This window comes from Anolis sagrei, chromosome 2 (assembly GCF_037176765.1).
Source record: "Anolis sagrei isolate rAnoSag1 chromosome 2, rAnoSag1.mat, whole genome shotgun sequence".
Taxonomy (NCBI): domain Eukaryota; kingdom Metazoa; phylum Chordata; class Lepidosauria; order Squamata; family Dactyloidae; genus Anolis; species Anolis sagrei.
Genome location: NC_090022.1, coordinates 212,146,116 through 212,166,641, shown reverse-complemented (window position 1 = coordinate 212,166,641; position 20,526 = coordinate 212,146,116). Strand labels below are relative to the sequence as shown.

The following is a 20,526-nucleotide window of genomic DNA, read 5'->3' as shown; positions in this document are numbered from 1 at the left end:
TTAATACCCATTTTATGTCACTCATGCTGAAGTATTTTCAACTCCTTTCCTGCACAATCATAAGAAATATTACCACCTTTAATCATAAACATCATATCAGCCACTTCTCTGTGTTAAACAATCCAGGCATCTGCTAGTCACTCTCTGTTGATATTATACCTAAGGAAATCAGGAATGGGTATAAAAGCACCAGAGCTCTTTCCCACTATGAAGAAGAACACAATTTGTAGGAATCTTGGATGCTCCCTGCAAGTTATAACCTCATTAGATGGGTAAAATTGCCCATTGTAGAACATTTCCACTCCAGCTGAGGCATGACGCCTGCTGGCTCCCATCACACAATGTAGATCAACCTCTAGCAGGACTCTGTGCCTCAACTGGAGGGGAAGCATGGTAAAGGGCCACTATGGCAACACGAGAGGCTTCCCATGTTGCATTAGAAGCAACAGGGGGAAGCCGAGTGGCAATGCTTTCCCCCATGGGATGGGGAGAGGGGCAAGGCAGGTGATGCAGGGTGTCGGGCAATGGGTTCCTCATGCCCCATGCTAGATTTGCCACAATCCATGGCTATTCCAGGGATAAATGGGATGAGGTCCATAGTTTGCCCTTGGAATGTGTTTACAGAATGTCTGCATAGGTAAACTATATTGAGGAAAGCAGCCACTGAGTCGGAAAACTGTGTTGGACATACCCTTTAATTAGCAGAATCCATGTATTTATTAATAAGAATACTGACTAGGGACAGAAATACAAATCAATACAATTTGATCTATACAATCATTGCATTTCACATTAAGAATGAGAACATTTCATTTATTAAAAGATTGCACAGCCTGACCAAAAAAAAAATAATCTTGGTTTTTAGGCCTGTTCCTGAGGTTATTTGGGGCACTGATTCAGAAAATTGCATTGGAAAGGCCTCATTGGCTCTAGTTTTTTTACATATGCTTATCATGATTTTCTATGGGTGAGGAGATGGTGACTGGTAGATGTGCTGTGATCTATATTTCAAAACCTACAACTGATAAGGGAAAATACATTCCAGCAGGTCAATTATACCCAGAAGCAGAATGAATATTTGAGGCACCAAAATGTCTGTTGGCCAGGGTCTTCTCCTGTAAGGGACAGCCTTGCTACCATCTAGCCAGAGCTTGAAAAATTACATTTTAGGTGATGGATGACTACTAGCAGGGCTGTAGCTGGTGGGAGGGGGGGGGATTAGGGATTAAGCCCCTTCTCCCATTTTTAGGTTAAAAAAATCCTGATTTACTTATGAATTTTAATTGTCTAACCAAATCCCCAAATCCCCATTGACCGGGACAGATTAGGGATTCTGTTAGTGTACCGTCCACCTCGCTGCACTACAGTCTCCCTACCTGAGCTAGCGGGGGTGGTCTCGGACCTGGCATTGGAGTCCCAACGGCTGATTGTGCTGGGGGACTTCAATGTCCACGCCGAGGCTGCCCTAACGGGAGCGGCTCAGGACTTCATGTCTACCATGGCGACCATGGGGCTGTCCCAACAAGTATCTGGCCCCACCCACAGTGCTGGACATACATTGGACTTGGTTTTCTGTCAGGGATGGGAGGAAGGCGGCGGTGTTGAGGAGTTATCCATCTCTCCGTTGCCATGGACCGACCACCACCTGGTCAGCTTTAGACTTACTGCACCCCCTAACCTCCGCAGAGGTGGAGGACCTATTAAATTGGTCCGCCCCAGGAGGCTTATGGATCCGGAGAGATTCCTGATGGCTCTTGGGGAATTTCCCGCCACCTCGGTTGGTGATCCTGTTGATGCCCTGGTCGCTCTCTGGAATGGGGAGATGACTAGGGCAATAGACACGATCGCTCCAGAACGTCCCCTCTCAAGTAGCCGAACTAAACCAGCCCCTTGGTTTACTGAGGAGCTGGCGGCGTTGAAGCGAAAGAAGAGGGAACTAGAGGGCGTGTGGCGTTCGGATCCAAGCAAGCCAAATCGAACACGGTTTGTGTCCTTTTTAAGGTCATACGCCGTGGCAATAAGAGCCGCAAAGAAAACTTTCTTTGCGGCCACTATTGCGTCTGCAAAGAACCGTCCGGCTGAACTGTTCCGAGTTGTCAGAGGCCTGTTAAAACCCACCTCTCAGGATGGGTGCCCTGATGACTCGGCAGCTCGCTGTGAAGCCTTTGCTCAGTTCTTTGCAGACAAAGTCGCTTTGATCCGCTCTGGACTGGACACCATATTAACGGAAGTCTCTGAGGATGTAACACGAGCATCTGCTTGTCCAATTTTGATGGATTCATTTCAATTAGTTCAAACCGAGGATGTGGACAAGGTGCTTGGAGGAATGAGAGCTACCACATGCATCCTAGACCCCTGCCCATCCTGGCTTCTAAAGGAGGCCAGAGGGGGATTGGCCGAGTGGGTTAAGGTGGTGGTTAATGCCTCCCTTCGGGAAGGCATATTTCCAGCCAGCTTAAAGCAAGCTGTGATAAAACCGCTGTTGAAGAAACCATCACTGAACCCCACTCAATTGGTTAACTATCGGCCTGTTTCCAATCTCCCCTTTTTGGGCAAAGTCATGGAACGTGTGGTGGCCTCACAACTCCAGGCATTCTTGGTAGACACGGATTATCTGGATCCGGCACAGTCTGGCTTTAGGCCGGGGCATGGTACCGAGACAGCCTTGGTCGCCTTAGTGGATGATCTCCGTCGGGAGCTCGACAGGGGGAGTGTGTCCCTGTTGGTGCTCCTCGACCTCTCAGCGGCCTTCGATACCGTCGACCACGGTATCCTTCTGGGACGCCTCGCGGGAATGGGGCTCGGAGGTACTGCTCTGCAGTGGCTCCGGTCATTCCTCGAGGGTCGGTCTAAGAAGGTGTTACTGGGGGACTCCTGTTCTACCCCACAACCTTTGTTTTGTGGGGTTCCTCAGGGTTCAATACTGTCCCCCATGTTGTTTAACATCTACATGAAGCCGCTGGGCGAGATCATCCGGAGTTTCGGGGTGCGGTGTCATCTGTACGCAGATGACGTCCAACTCTGTCACTCCTTCCCACCTGCTACTAAGGAGGCTGTCGAGGTCCTGAACCGGTGCTTGGCCGCTGTCACGGTCTGGATGGGGGCGAACAAATTGAAATTGAATCCAGACAAGACAGAGGTACTCCTGGTCAGTCGCAGGGCCGAACAGGGTATAGGGTTACAGCCTGTGTTAGACGGGGTCGCACTCCCCCTGAAGACACAGGTTCGCAGTTTGGGTGTGATCCTGGACTCATTGCTGAGCCTGGATCCCCAGGTTTCGGTGGTGACCAGGGGAGCATTCGCACAGTTAAGACTCGTGCGCCAACTGCGACCGTACCTTGGGAAGTCTGACTTGGCCACGGTAGTCCACGCTCCGGTTACATCCCGCCTTGACTACTGCAATGCTCTCTACGTGGGGTTGCCTTTGAAGACGGCCCGGAAGCTCCAACTAGTCCAACGGGCGGCAGCCATGGTATTAACAGGAGCAGGGCGCAGGGAGCATACAACTCCTCTGCTGTACCAGCTCCACTGGCTACCGATTAGCTACCGGGCCCAATTCAAAGTGCTGGCTTTGGCCTTTAAAGCCCTAAACGGTTCTGGCCCTACATATCTATCCGAACGTATCTCGGCCTATCAGCCCACCAGGACCCTAAGATCTTCGGGAGAGGCCCTTCTCTCCATCCCGCCTGCTTCACAGGTGCGGCTGGCGGGAACGAGAGACAGGGCCTTTTCTGTGGTGGCCCCGCGGCTTTGGAATGCCCTCCCTATAGAGATAAGATCAGCCACCTCGTTGATGGCATTTCGGAAAAAACTGAAAACATGGATGTTTGAGCAAGCATTCGGCTAATCCGATGTGATGAAGTTTTTGATCAAGGACTGGCAATCACAGACAACGATATTGGATTATGATTTTAATTAAGAGATGCATTGGTCTGTATTGGTGGCCCAATACTGAGTATTGTATATGTATGTGTTTTATATTTTTAATCGGAATTATTGTTGTTTTTAAATGTTGTAAACCGCAATGAGTCGCCGTTTTAGGCTGAGATATTAGCGGTATACAAGTGTACTAAATAAATAAATAAATAAATGGTAAGTCTATGAGAAGCAAAAATTAAACGAGTCTCTCCAGAACAGCAAGCACTATCTCAAGCAAACTTTGACCATTTAGTCACACTGTCATTACTTGCAGCAATAACTGATATAGTGGAAGCAACCAAGTTGCCCCACCCATAACGGGCAGGCAAAGCCTAAGTTATGGGGTGGCATGAAGGCCCTCAAGAAGGAGACTAGACTTGATGGGGGTGGTTGACAGAGGTGAAACTGTAGGCTATTTGAGACTGCTCCCCTACTGTGTTCTTTGCTTCAGTGTGAGGTAGGAGGTAGGTTCCTAATGGGGAAGAAGGTCTTTCCCTACTTTCTCCCTCCCCTTTTCCAGAGGATAGTAGAGTTCCCATTTCTATGCCTTTGCCCCAGGGAGATAGCCTACAATTTCAGTAGTTTCTGCCATTGGCATTTATTGGCAAGGATTTCTCAGCTGACCATAAGGGCTGGACTGGAGGTTTGGGTGTTGTTGCCTCAGACTGGTACCATTTTGGAGGGGACTGTGTTGTCTTTCTGGTACCTGAGAGGCCCTCCAGGTTCTGTCGGCCCAAGCTCATGGCCTAACAAACTAGAAGGCATCAGATCTTGTCTGTTCTGAAAGCTATGCAGCCATACTCTCTTGGACTCAGAACAAGGTATGGACACACTATTGGAAGTATAAATCTTGAGGAGGAGGAGGAAGAAGAAGAAGTTGTTGTTTATTGTACCCCACGACTATCCCCCCGAAGGGATTTGGGCCGGCTCCCAGAAGCACTACGAAGTGCCAGAATCAAGACAACAAGCATATTAAACAATGTAAACCTAAAAGCAATAAACATGATAAAATGTAAAATTCATAAAATGCAGTAGAACCTGTGAATAAAACTGACTATCTACAAGCAACAAATCAAAGTGCCAGGGTGTCTAACTGCCTGGTTTGGGGTGGGATTTTCACCTCATGCTAAGTTTCAAAAGCACAGCCCTAAAAAAATAGTGCCAGGACATTCACCATAATGAATATAAGTAATATAATGAAGATTTATATTTAATCTGAGTGTATGTATATTATTCGATGGCCATAATAATACATACACTCAGATTTTTAGGGCTGTGCTTTTTGCCTTATGCCAAGCCTCATCCATTTGAGGGATTGTAACCCCCAAAAAATTCCATAAGAAAAGCTTAAATTTAAATACACCTTATGATGTTTCCAGGTATACAACAACTGTAATAATTTGCGCTTAATTTAAAAGTTTATACTTTAATTTCTCCTAAACTATCAAGTAGTTTTTGAATAATTAGGCCCCAGATTAAAAGTATTTTATGTAGTTTCTAAAAATGTGATAATATGTTTGGGTGACTGATCTTGATTTTTAGATATGCCAATTTTATGTGGGTGTGTGTATTGCTTTCAACTCTTAAATGTTGAAAACATAAGGAGCACAATGGGGCAAGAAAAACTGACTGGACTTGCACACTTGAGTGTCCACTGAAGTTTATCAACGGAGCCTGATTTCTAGCAAAGTGTATTGACACAATTTTCAAGTATTTCCAACAAACGTTGTAGCATTCTTTTGTAACTATAAATTACCAATTAACGGTCATTTTCAGTTATTTTAAGACTTGAAACTTCTTTACTCAAATAAAAAATTGATTTAATCAAGTCTATATAAAAATATAGAATGAATAATAATATTTAAATTATTTTGTGTTATGGAACTATTCCTCATAGTTCGCAAAAAAAAAGATTCTTTTTTTTTTCTGGCTGAGACCCTGACTACTAGGGAGTTAAGGGATTCTAAGAATTTGTAGTCTAAAAGAGTAATGTTTCCAAGCGGTTGTTTAATATCACTAGCAGACACCAGAGATGTTAGAAAGTAGCTCAGTCCTAATAGAACAAAGTTTTCTGCTAACATGCTTGTTTCTGAGGCTGGACAATTATTTAAAGAAGCCTGCAAATTGCTCTATTTTACTGTGTTTACTCTGCTTACCCCCTATTGTATTCTGTATTGCGGGCTTCAGTGGGGATAGAGAACTTTTTAGACCAATATCAGCATAAGATGGATCCAATAGGTTTTAGGGGGCATTTCTTGTCAATTTCACCAACTGCAGCATGTCAAACAGAATGATGACATGGACAGGTAGCGGTTTTGCTCTGCTCTTGGTGCTATGTTGATACACACTTTCCAGAGAGGTCAGGACAGTGACATTGTAACTCAGTGCAATAATGGGTGAAAATAAATATATACCACAAGAAAGAGTAGCGTACATATTAAGGCATGGTATTATAAAGAATGGGGGAATCTTACTGTTTAGTTGGAGCCCACGGTGGTGCAAAGGGTTAAACCCTTGTGATGGCAGGACTCAAGACCAACAGGTCGCAGATTCGAATCCAGGGAGACTGCGGGCAAGCTTTCTCTGTCAGCTCCAGCTCCCCATGTGGGGACATGAGAGAAGCCTCCCACAAGGATGGTAAAAATATCAAAACATCCAGGCGTCCCTTGGGCAACGTCTTTGCAGACAGCCAATTATCTCATACCAGAAGCGACTTACAGTTACTCAAGTTGTTTCTGACACAGAAAAAAAAACCTGTTTAGTTTAGCAATAGGGTTTATTTGAAGTCTGCATTTTATCTGCTGTATCCCTTCTGCTACTGGACGGATAAAATGGTACAGGAAACACAGAAAATTTAAATAAAATGGAACAGAATTCTGTTTCAAAGAAAATGAAGCAATTCAATAGCAAGATCTCCTAATATAAAAATGGGGAGGGGTGTTTGTTTTTTCAGGTGGGCAAATTTTAAAGTAGGGTAATGTGATAAGATGCAATATAATTCCCGCCAGAAATAGTATGCTTGATTTAAGCTCTCAAGAATAATGTCTGTCCCTGGTTTCTTTCCCCCAGCTTTTCCCCAAAGCTGATCACTATTGCATATCTGCATAGTGATCAGCTTTGCAAATCACCTGTTAAATTACAGTGGGATTTCCATTAAATGCAAGTAGTGTCACTTATATGGTTATGGTTGCTATTAGAAGGGGCTAGTCCTGTTGCTTTTTAGCACTGACCACATCTCCCACTTTTCCAGCTGGAAGTTTTCTGTGGCACTTTCCCATTTTGAGGTATTTTTGAATTCCCACCTGAATCATGTTGTACTTATTGTTGCTATGGTGCAGTGATCCTTATGTAATGTAGTTGGGCGTATACCACATTGTTAACCATATAGTGCAGGGTCTTTGCCTGTGTTTCTAAAAATCCCCAGCACTCATAAAATCATATTTATCTAATAGCAGTAATACAATTTTAACTTTTAATTTTACAGCAGTGTTTAGTGCACTCAAAAGGGCCGAATGGGTCCCTAGTCCCACTCCTTTCACAGATATAAAGTCTCACCAATTTATTACAAAATATAAAATTCAGGTTATTCTGTGCTGTGAGACCTTGCACTTTCTATCCACCCTTTTGTAATTATTTCTTTCTCAGTCTCTCCCCTTTGCTCCTCAGATGATTTATATCCAAGTCTCTTGTTAAAATCTAATAACTATTCACTCAGTACTCATTCTTCATGTGAAAATACTTGATCCCTACAGATGCAAATATTAAATATCTTTTATTGAATAGTATTTTGGTTTTATATTTTAATTTGAGGCTTTGGAAGCATCTACATTGTAGAATTAATGCACTTTGACATCTTTTTAAGTATTATGGCTTAGTATTGTGGAATCATTGAATTTTTAATTTAGTGAATTATCAGCACTCTTTGGTAGAGAAGGCTAAAGATCATGTATTTATTTATTTATTTATTTTATTTACATCACTTATATCCCGCCCATATCAGCCCGCAGGCGACTCAGGGCGGTCTACATATTGGCACAATTCGATGCCATCAATACAATACAACAGCAAAAAACAATTAAGTGCATTTAGACAAAAAAGACAATGCAATAACAATTTAAAAAGATCTATATCCTCTCATTCCAATCCTCATCCGTTTCATCGTCTTGGCCATTCCTGGGTCATTCTCCATCTCAAGCTTGACTATTCCGGGGTTCCGAATGCCTGCTCGAAGAGCCAGGTTTTCACTCTCTTACGAAAGGTCAGGAGGGAGGGGGCTGATCTAATATCCCTAGGCAGGGAGTTCCACAGCCGAGGGGCCACCACAGAGAAGGCCCTGTCTCTCGTCCCCGCCAAGCATGTTTGCGAAGCAGACGGGATCGAGAGCAGGGCCTCCTCAGATGATCTTAACTTCCTGGAGGGTTCGTAGGAAGAGATGCATTCGGATAGGTAGGCTGGGCCAGAACCGTTTAGGGCTTTATAGGCTAAAGCCAGCACTTTGAATTGAGCCCGGTAGCAAACTGGCAGCCAGTGGAGCTGGCGCAGCAGAGGAGTTGTGTGCTCCCTAAGCGCCGCTCCTGTTAGCAAGCTGGCTGCTGCACGCTGGACCATCTGAAGCTTCCGGGCCGTCTTCAAAGGCAACCCCACGTAGAGTAAATGTAAAATGCCCATGATTTCATAGCATTGAGCCATGTCAGTTAAAATGGCGTTCAACTGCATTATTTCCACCATGTAGAAGATGAACCCAAAAGAGGCATAATATATAAACAGGTAAATATTTCCAAAATCACTTTTTTGATTTTGTTTTGTGCCTTCAACTAGTTTCTGATTTATGGTGACCCTAAGATAATGTTATCACTGGGGTTTCTTGGGGAGATTTGTTCAAAGAATGCTTGTTGTTGCCTTCTTCTGAAAGAGTTATCTAATTGCTTAGACGATCCCTTGTTGTCTGAGTATGATGACCATCCAATGATGGTATGATGGTCATGGTGGTGGATACGTAGATGACTATAGAACCCAATTCTTGATCTGCGTGTTCTTCCACAGTGAGGACATCAGTTTCCAGGTGAAGGCAGTCCCAGTCAACGTCGACATGCCTTCCTCTTGGCACATTTCTCCCTTTCACCCTCCATTCGTACCTCTTCAAATTCCACAGCACTTACTAGGTACACTTCCATGACCAAACAGGAATTCAAAATCTGGTCACAAAAGTCATTGTCAAACACTCAAAGTTAAGTCTAAAATAGCTTAAATGAAAATATTATTTAGGATTGTGAAAGTTGGCATTCTGAAAACTATACTTTCAAAAACAACAGATGTGAACTAGCATTATATTCTACAAATATAATATGGGAGAAGCTCTTCTTGGCCACAGCCTGGTTGTGGAATGTCCTCCCCTTGAGGTTCTGCCTGGCATTTTTTTCCCTTTTGATGCCAAGTTTATAAAGTTATTGCATAATGATTAAATTACATAATGATTTAATTATGTGTATTGTTCTACATTTTTATTGCCCTATATTTTAAAACGTTCCAATTGATGTTATGGTAAACTGCCCAAAGACCTTGTGATAGGGAGCAGTATAGAAATAGAGTAAATAAAACAAAAGTACAGAAACTCCTAATACTTCATATATTTGCTACGCACATGCATAATATTTGTTACATACATTTACTGAGCTACACATTTAAACACATTCAAATACAGCCAGCTCTCCATAACCATGGATTCTGCATCCACAAATTCAACAATCCATGACTTAAAAATATTTTTTCAAAAGTTCCAAATAACAAACTTTGATAGTATATAATGGGACTTGAGCATCTGCTTATTTTGGTATCCACAAGGAATCCTGCAATTAAACACAAGCTGATACCAAAGGCCGACTGTAGAGTCAAATAAATTTAAGCATGCATTTCTGCTAATCTTTGGGAATGGCAATCAGCCATTCTACATTCAGGTATAAATCCTTGAATTAAAATGTAATATAGTAGTTGTATTTAAAAATACAGTATGATATCTCCTTGAATACTGTGTTCTCTCAGTGAATCTGAGGAAGTGGATTGAATTCTTGAAAGCTTGATCTAAAATAAAACAAATGAGACCATAAGACTCAATTTCACTCTTTTATTACCTGCTTTTGATGGACGTGTAAGTCATTTTGAGCGTTTTCCTGGTAGAGGATTTATGTATATATAAATAAGTAATATTAAACACATATTGGTCCATCTTTTGATGATAATGCAAACAAAACTAAAGGATTACTTTCTTAATGGTGTTATCATACATTTCTAGGCTGGTGGAGAGCAGAATCAGGGAGCTGTTTTTCTACGTGAGTTTACATTAATTCGGAGAGAGAGCCTCAATGAAGATTTCCTTTCAGATTTACTGAATAACCACAAAATTGAAGATACGGTAAGACTGTCCTATCTTTTTTTTTGTATGTTGTACATAACAGGTAGCCATTTACAGATTTTTATACATTGTAATCTAAATGGCAAGAGAGAGGATTCAGAGCTGTTAGGAACTCAGCCCATGGTTGGAATTGCTTTTGTTGGCTGACACTTCTTGTTTCTTCTCAACCTGGTACTCCTAAGAATAGACATCTTTGGTTTGGAGTATTCTTTTTATATATAAATAATTTTATTGAGAATATTTATAAAGAGTAGATTAAAAGAGAAACCAAAAACCAAAATGTAAAAGAAGAAGAAAAAGAAAGGAAAGAAAGGAAAGAAAGGAGATGAACAGGGGAAAAAAATAAAAAAGCCACAAAACAAAGTAAAACGAAGAGGCTCTGTACTTCCAGTCTTCTTCTTTGCTTGCTGTGTCAATCTGTTCTGAAATCCTAAAACAGAAGGTTTTTATGTTATTATGTCCTTTGGCATGTGGTTGGTATTTGTTTCTTGATCAGGTGATTAGGGTTTTCTTCTGGTTTAGAGTATTCTTGAAAGAATATTGAACTAGTTGAAGGCCACATGGGCCACAGAGCCAATAAACAGGAGGGAAGTTGCATGGTACACTGGCTTCTTTACTGGGAAGTCAGGACATCAGAGAGTTCTGTGGGACCTTTGAGGCTGGCTAGCATGGCTCAAAGCTAATAAGAGAGAAAGATAATCAAACAAAGGGCGAAGTGAAACTAATGAATCAGTACAAGGTTATTTTAAATGTAAAGTAGTGATACTGTTCCATAAGTCTTGGATAGTCTTACTTTAAGATTCCACCGGAAGATGAAACCATGCGACTGGACTCTACATACAAACTCTAATCAGCATAGTCATTGGTAAGGAGCACTACAAGTTGAAGTTTAACAATATCTGGAGGGGCTAGTCCTTCCCATTTCAACTCTAGAAGTGGCAATATAATGTAACACTTAAAAAATCTTGCTATGTCTTTAGTTAATGTATTAGTATGTATCACTTCTGTTCTAGAGCAGATCAAGATAAATCCAGCTAGGATTAACTCCTGTGAGCCAAGTGTTTATGACAGGGATTATTTCAGTAAACATTACTCTGAAATTAAACATTTGGTCCATATATTTTCAGTGTTTGTTTTCCTCAAATTTTGCTTCCAACTGTTACTTTTGTGAAGAGCCTAACCATATTTTGTTTTCATTACTTAACTGATCATATCTTCAGGATGATTTGAGGATGGGCAGAGTCTTGCTGATGGAATAGTGTTTTTGTAGCTAGCCAAAAAAGGAAACTCCAATGTAGCAGTCAGAATATTAGCTCGTTATTTCCTTTGGTATCCTGTATGTTTAACCAGTGGCTTCTTCAAAATTGTGGCTTCAGATAAGATGTTGCTTGCTCCCTTCCATGTGCAGATGACATTTTGTAACATAACTTTGTCTGTTGTCATGCCTTAGGGCAGCAGACTAGCTAAAGTAGTGCACAGCAGGTCAAATAATATCCACACATTGTGCTCCAGCATCTCACCACCACTTTCTCTGTCTTCTGCTACGAGAGTTGAGTGAAAAGTAATGCCTCCACCTTCGTAACTCCTCAACAGATGGCAGTACTGGTATGCGGCAGGTTATGGCTTGTTCAGTAGACTCTCCTCTACACTTCCATTTTGGCAGGAAGCCTTAGCATTGAATGGTTGTTGTGTTAAAGTACAAAGTATGGAACCCTGTGCAGATGGTTGGTCAATGCGACTTAAGCAACATGCAGTCATTGAATTCTTGACAGCAGAAGGTGTCACCCCAAATGAGATTAATCAGAGAATGCAAGCTGTTTATGATGATTGTGTTGATGTGAATACTGTGTGTCGTTGGGCGAGTAAGTTTAAAGATGTTGAGGTGGGAACATCTGACTTGCGTGACAAAAAAAAAAGAGTTGGACGTCATGTGACAGCAACCACCAGGTTTCACAAGCAAAAGGTGGACAGATTGATTCAGGGTGATTGTCATATCACTCAGAGAGAAATTTCAAGCATCATTGGCATTTCACAAGAATGTGTGGGTCACATTATTGCTTTGCTTGGCTATTGGAAGTGTCAACTTCTTCTGTGATGGCTTCAGAAAACTTGTTAATCATTGGCAGAAATGTATCCAATTGTCTGGTGATTGTGTGAAAAAATGAATAGTGGTAGTTAAAGAGCACATTCTAAGGATTATTTCTGCGTTTGATTTATTAAAATATTCCCATCCAAATTCAAGTAACGAAGGTGGAGGCATTACTTTTCATTCAACCCTCATACTTAAGGCAAGTGCCTCACTCTGGTGTGCACCCCAGAACTGGTAGGGCCAGTTCTGGGGTGCACACTTATCTGTTGGAAATAATATTCATACCAACGGGATTTGAGGAAATCAAAATTTGTCTGTCTCTCACCCCTGTGTGATAATGTTGCCAGGTTTCCAAAATAGCAACAAGAGACAGTTGAAATTCATTACATTTAGGGTTGAGTGTCAGGAAATAGCTATTAACACGTTTATGTTCAATCTAAATACCAGCTGAAGCTTTTGATTTCAATTAATTTAGCAATTGAATTGCTAAATGAAATTAGAATTATTGTCCACACCCATCAATTACATATTGTATGTATTTCTGCCTTTATTAAGGGCTCATGATAAAAAACAGATACTTTTTTGATCTTGTTCAGTCTATATAAAAGAAGAAGCTTTTTAGCCCTTAAATAAGGAACATCCCTTATAATAAGGTGCACCTGCCAGTCCAATATAAGACAGGTTTTCCATTTCTTAAATAAGGGACATTCCTCATAGTAAAGGACCTGGCAACTCTAGTGATACTAACTTTTTCATTGTTTAAAAACCTTGTTTCTGATATTTGCAAAGTAAAACAAAATGTTTTACACTGCTGTTCTAATGTGAGGAATGATATCATTTGGGGGTAAACAGTTGGCTAGAGTGTTCTAGAAATTAAATAGATCAGTCAGATAAATCTTGCTTAGTTCAAAGAAGACTGGTTAACAGAAGACGATGGGAACCTTAAATAGTTCCTTCTGTTTTTGTTGTCATTAATCTGCTTTCCAGCAAACCATCTCTAGGATTCTCACAATCCCACCCAAAGAGTTCATGCATCGGGCAAAATCAACACTTTGTTTTAACTGAGTGTATAAATTCATTAGTGAGAGTTGTATGTAGAATCAGCAATGTTCTGCTGCCAAAACAATAAAGATTCTTTGTAGAGATTATACAATTAACTTCACTGTGATTAATGATGTGCAGCCTGAATCAATGTGTATCAAGTACCTCTATGCCATTTTTCCTAGACTAACAGGCAACCTTTTTGTAAAGCTTTGTATCTATTTTGTTGATTTGGTCTGTTTCCTTGGTCTTATGTCTGACTACAAGTACTTCTGTAATGATACTACCATATAAATTATACAGAGGATTCCTACCAGAAAGGATATATTTTCAGTGAGCAGTTTATATTACCATTCAAAATAGTATCAGAACTGTTTCTTTAAAATTGTCATAAGGTGCACCTTGCATTTTAGTTAGAAAAAGGCATTAAATAATCAAGTTAGTTGAAAATGTATACAGAATTGTTACTTTTACATTTAACCAGATAAGAAACAATCCATAAGCCTTACCTGGTTCAGTGTAGAAGTAACAAACATTCTATCTGTTTTCTAACTGAAATATTTCCTAACTGACCTAATATCTAAACTGTGTCTTTGTTCTAATTGTCTACAAACCTGTGTCCTTGTACTTATTCTGTACTAAATCCTGTGAGGAAGTTATATGCAAAAGAACAACTGGGTTTTTTTTTATTCTACAATCCCTGGGAATACTGTATTTATGCAGTCTAATGCACAACTGAATCTAATGTGCACCTCAATTTTTAAAACCCTGAAATCAGAAAATAATTTGCTCATGAATATAATGTGCAGCAGCAAAAAGTGCACTCCTTGTAATATTGCCATTGCAATTGCTGCCTCCTTAGAATTTCTTCTTTAAAAACAAAAGTGTTAGAACACGAAAGATTTCAGCCATGGAAAATAAAATCTTCAGGTGCATCAATGCTGTAGAATGGTTTTACTATAACTGCCTTGGTTCAAGTCTATTGAGTAGTGGTCTGATGGATGGCTTCCCAACTAAGGCTTCAATCATGTACCTTCAAAACCAAGGGGAAGGGAAGCCGTCACCTTCCATCAGGCTGTGGCTGGCGAGTTTGCCTGTTAGATGGACACAGGCATCTTTACTAACATACAATATCATCAAATCCAATGTGTACCTCATTTTTGGTTAGGTAATTTAGCCAAAAAAAAGGTAATTTGATCTGAGTAAACATGGTATATCTATAAACTGTTCTCAAAGGTTTATCAAATTTTTATTTGGAAAGCACTGAGAGAGCAAACATCTGGAGATTTTATTAGCTTAGAATTCTAAGTGTACACAAATACATTGTTGACCCAAAGATACTAGAATGTCAATAATATTACAGACCCATGGTCAGGAAATTTTTTAAAATGAAGGAACATTAATTTATGAAATATCCTCAGCTACATATTTAATTATTTCCAAGAAAACTGTAAACATTTTCTCAACATTCATATTTGCCCTCAACCTATACTACATTAGTATTAAGTTGGGGCACGGTGGCATAACGGGTTTAACCGCTAAGCTGCAGAATTTGCTGACTGGAAGGTCAGCAGTTTGAATCCACAGGATGGCGTGAGCTCCTATTGTTAGCCACAGTTTCTACCAACCTAGCAATTCAAAAACATGCAAATGTGAGTAGGTACCGCTTCAGCAGGAAGGTAACACTGCTCCATGTAAGTGACTCTCTGAAAAAATTGCCAAGAATGGTTTCTAATTATTTTCACAGTTCAAAGTCTAGTGCAGAATCTGATAAATTTGTTGCTATTAAATGGGCTGTTGCCAATTTAAATAAAATGTAATTTGTTCTTCTAAGTACAAATATTTATGTGATCCATATTGTAAACATATTTCCATATTTAAGGGCTCAGAAATGCTTTATTCTCAGTTTGGAATTGAGAAGCAACGTCATTTTTATTACAACCTGTCTAAATTGTTACCATCAGTACACTGACCAGGGAAAGTATTTGCCAATGAAGTCACAAAGAAGCACAATAACTGTATTCGGAAGATATGCTTCGTATTTCAGAATCAGGTCACTGTGTAAACTGGTAGTCATGGACAAACTGTCATCTCCATTGTTTTGCTATGACTGAACCATTCTCATAATTATCAGGAGAAGGTAATTTCCACCGTGTGGACAAGAATAATTGTTCTGCCTTTCTGAAGACTGCCTCTGTTTCTTCTTGCCAGCACCAGACCTAGTCTCAGTCACAAGATAATTTTGGCACAGATAGAACATGAATTCCAAGCTATGTAGTGTAATTTTGTTTTCAGCAGTAATATCTTGGTTGGCCGTCTAACCAGGTGCCTGGGGTGGGTAGGTAGGGATAGTAGTATGTATCCCATATTTATTTAAAAAATAACCTAAGTTGGAAGGAAGGGAATCTGGGAGCATCTAGAAATATTTGTGAAGGGAAACTTAATGATAAAGAATACAATACAAAAACAGAAATTCATCCATGGCTTGGATTTGAAGGAGAGCTGTGCAAAGCTGTACATTTACAATATTACAGGATCTCTTGCTTGGTTTGGGGCAGTCAAGGAGTGAAGACCTTCTCAGCTCAGGCACAGTTACAACATTTAGGAACACTTCCTTACAAGGATGGATGCCATCCAGGGCTAAGAAGATACAGTAGACAAAAACAAAGCCAACATTACTAGAAGCAAGGTTGCTCCAGAAGAAATATTCTCAGCTGTCAACAAATTTGGAAGTTAGGAGAGGCTATGCCACTGAACAAACAACCTGCAAAGAGGACAGCTGCAGACCCTGACATGAATATCCTGTAAGGCTTGTCTCAGACGCTGACTTTGGTGGAACAAGTCAAGCAGCACAACATAGACAAGCCAGACTCTGGGGGACTGGCTGTCTGTCTGTACTATCTTCATAGAGATGGTATAATTGGCATCATCCCAAGCATAGCTGGCACTACATCAGCCACCCAAGCAAAGGGGTGTAGGTTTAAACAATGATGATGAAGACAGTAGCCATGGATTACAATCTGTTTTTTTAAAGTATCATACAGTGGGACCAGGTAGGATCTCTTTAGGGATAGACTGAATAATACTTTAGTTTAATGTATTGTCGAAGGCTTTCATGGCTGGAATCACTGGGTTGTTGTAGGTTTTGTCAGGCTATATGGCCATGTTCCAGAGGCATTCTCTCCTGACGTTTCACCTGCATCTATGGCAAGCATCCTCACTACCTCTGAAACGTCAGGAGAGAATGCCTCTAGAACATGGCCATATAGCCCGAAAAAACCTACAACAACCCAATAATTTAGTTTTTTAATACATTCTCATGCTCTTTACATTTTGTCTAAGAAGCATCAGGTGCAATCTAAGTAAGTGGTTCCCAACCTTTTTTTGACCAGGGACCACTTCACCAGGGACTACTTAACCAGGGACCACTTTGACCAGGGACCACTTTGACCAGGGACCACTCTCCAATGTTAGTATCAAAAGGGTTATGAATCAGTTTTTGGTCAACTTTAGATTCAGTTTGGAGTGCTGATTCAGAAAATTTCATTGAATAGATCACATCAGTTCTGGTTTCTGATATAGAATATATGCCATGGTCAGTGACAGGAAAGGAGTGGCAGATGGTGCGAAAGGAACGAAAATTAATTACTTAATTAAAGAGTAAGAAGGCTTTCAGACCAGATTTTTGTCCTCGCAGCCCGCTAGTGGTCTGCGGCCCATAGGTTAAGAACCACTGATCTAGATAAACAGAGAACCACCCAGATAGCTTTGAATGTCAAATATACTTTGTTCAAGTCAACTGCTTATGGCATGCCTGGGGAGACATCTCATGATTTTTGGTATTCATCCCAAATAGTCTATTTTGATTATTATTTTTCCAGGGTTACAGGTGTTGTGGGGACAAGGTGGCTGAAATTCTCATATTCTTTGCTTGTTTTGGTTTTGGTATTGCAGGCAGGTTGGCCAAAACAAAATCAATCGGAAAAAAATTAAATGGGGAGACATTTTACTTTTATTTATTTATTATTTGAACTGGGGATCAGAGTGGCTTACAAGAATGGCTAAAATCTAACAAAATTTAAAAGCCATTTAAAACAATTTAAAAACAGCAGTATCAAACATTAAAAGCCTGTCGAAACAGGTATGTCTTACATGCCCTGTGGAAAGCTGGTAAGTTCCGCAAGGCACGGACTTCAGGTGGCAGAGTATTCCAGAGTGATGGTGCCACTGCTGTGAAGGCTCTGCGTCTGGTTGCTGTTAGATGCAAAGTCTTGACACTGGGGACTTCCAATAGATCTTGGTCCTCAGAACGGAGGGAACTCTGGGGTTGGTAGGGGGTGAGGCGGTCCCTCAGATACATCGGCCCCAGACCATGCAAGGCCTTAAAGGTGAGTACCATCACTTTGAAAGTGATCCGATGCTCAATTGGTAACCAATGCAGCTGTAGTAAGATTGGTGTTATGTGGCATCTTATCGGAATTCCCGCAAGAAGCCGAGCAGCTGCATTTTGTACCAACTTGAGCTTCCGGATCACCGACAGAGGAAGGCCAATGTAGAGGGCATTACAGTAGTCCAGTCTTAAGATGACCGTGGCCTGGATCACTGTAGCTAGGTCGTCCCAGGCTTTCCTACACTGACCCCGCTAAGTACAGTGTTTCAGGAACCTTTTCCTTTCCTATGCTCTAACTACAAGGCTCACTTCAAAAGTTCTCTCTCCCTGTCTAAATGCTTCACAGCTCCCTCTTCCTAACTATCCTTCTACACTCTTCGATGTTTAAAGCCCTTCTCTCCAGCTTGTCAAAAAGACACAGCCTTTTCCCCTCTAAATCCTAACTCCTCCCCTGACTGCTCTAGCCAATCAGGAGTCGGCTGATTCCTCCCTCTTGCCTCTTAGCTCTCCTGCCTATCTCTCAACATGTCAGCTACTGACTTTCCAGGCTTCGGCCTTCCTGGCAAAAAGGTTAGATTCATGACAGGAATTCAAAAGGACTCCCAGACTCTTTACCAATGATGACGGGCGTAGCACCTTGCCATCCAGGGTAGGCAGCTGAATATCCCCACTGCCCGGTCAACCCAGCCATAGGATCTCCGTCTTTGCTGGATTCACCCTCAACCTGCTGGCACACAGCCATCCAGTAATGGCCTCGAGGCACTGATGGAAACAATCGGGTACAGAGTCCGGTCGGCCTTCCATCTTCAGCACCAGCTGAGTGTCATCAGCGTACTGATAACACTCAAGCCCAAAACTTCGAACCAGCTGAGCAAGTGGTCGCATATAGATGTTAAACAACAGAGGGGAGAGAATGGCCCCCTGAGGAACCCCACAAGATAGAGGGGACCTCTCAGAGATCAGGCCTCCCTTCTCCACTTGCAGTGAAGAAAGAAGGACAGCTAATTTAAAGCTGTCCCCCTGACTCCAGCAACAGCAAGGCGGTGGGTCAAAAGATTGTGGTCGACTGTGTCAAATGCTGCTGTGAGATCCAATAACACAAGCAGCGCTGACCCGCCCTGGTCAAGCTGGCATCGAAGGTGATCCGTGATGGAGACCAGCACTGTCTCTGTCCCGTGCCCTGCACGGAAGCCGGACTGGAAGGGATCTAGTCCGGCTGTGTCGTCTAGGAATTGCTGCAACTGCTCTGCTGCTGCCCTCTCAATCACCTTGCCCAGGAACGAGAGATTCGAAACTGGGCGGTAACTGGAGGGAACCGAAGGATCTAAATCTGGTTTCTTCAGCAGGGGAGAGACCACCGCCATGGTATTTCAAGGGCTGCAAAATTAGTCTCACAGTCCATATTGTTTCCATGCAGCCCATGTTAATGATGAATATTTTGTAATGGAAATGAGAAGAGCCAGATGGAATGCTGTAGTGCTTAACAGAAAAGGTTTGACTGTATAATTTAATGTTTTAATATTTATATCACTTTGACTATTGCATCATTTTGAATTATATTTACGTCATTTTCCTAATATTATCTTTGAAGTGTTTGACTTGTTAAAATGACTTGTTGTTGTTTACCTTTAATTCATTGCTGAAAGCGTGTGACTTGCCTAGTGGGCTTTCATGGCTGAGCAGGGATTTAAACCCTGTTCTCCAGAATTATAGACCAACACTAAAACCTCTTTCACCTAATCAAAATTAGATTTGAATTAAATTTCTTAGCAATGAATGTCTCATCTTCTTATTTGTATTCTACTGGAAAAAAATGAACTCATTATAGTCTGATTGTGCCCCTGCCTCAATTTATAGTAAAGATGTGTAAGATATAGCATCTATACATAATTGAGCGTGACAGAAGTGATAGGTTTTGTATGTCAATTTGAATTTTACCCATATATTCATATTTTACATTCATCACTTGATGTTTTGCCCCATGGCTTCTTAAAACAGCCAAGTAAGAGGAAAAACCCTTGGAGTAAAATAGGCATGAAAGAGAAGGAAACTATGTGCATTTCATGCTTTAACATGTTAGCCAGACAAAGATACTCGCTCATCTCTGGGTTCCACACCCCCTCCCCTGAAAATTATATTTCTTTATTCACATCTTTGACATAATTGAAATCACTCTTATCTCATAATTTGAAACTCTGAAACCTACGTGTTGGTTTCAAGAATATTTTTACCATTGTATGATTTCCCAAAACTTTGAAAATCTGCTTTTTGGGGATGTGTTTTCTGACCAACATAGGATTTCAAAATGTACATCTTCAAAGTCTCATATTGTCCTGGTGAGAGTCGTAATAGAAAAGCCTATTTTAGCTAGTGAATCCATATTGTATCTATTGTAATTTTTTGCTCACTGAAATATAGATTGCCACAAAGAATGTTGAGACAGGGATACTTCCATTTATCATCCTTTTGGTCCAGTCCCATTTATCATCCTTTAGGACATTGTAAAAGAATGTATTTTAGAAGTGCAAAAATGTTTTAGATGATGAAATATCAGCATTTTGTATATGTTGTTTGCCTTGATCCTTATAAATTAGAGGGTGATGTTAAAACAATGTGCATGAGATAAGCCAGTAGCTGCAAGATTAAGTTCACTTTAAGAAGTCTTATTTTTTTCCCTTC

General features: G+C 41.0%; 1 protein-coding gene across 1 annotated transcript in view; it reads left to right on the top strand.

The window, feature by feature from the left end:
• Window positions 1-20,526, top strand: part of ADAMTSL1 (ADAMTS like 1) — a 650,838-nt gene that overhangs the window by 100,192 nt on the left and 530,120 nt on the right. Inside the window, exon 2 of the mRNA XM_060762426.2 lies at window positions 10,208-10,327. Coding sequence (XP_060618409.2) covers window positions 10,208-10,327 — 120 coding nt within the window. The remainder of the gene's footprint in view (window positions 1-10,207; window positions 10,328-20,526) is intronic.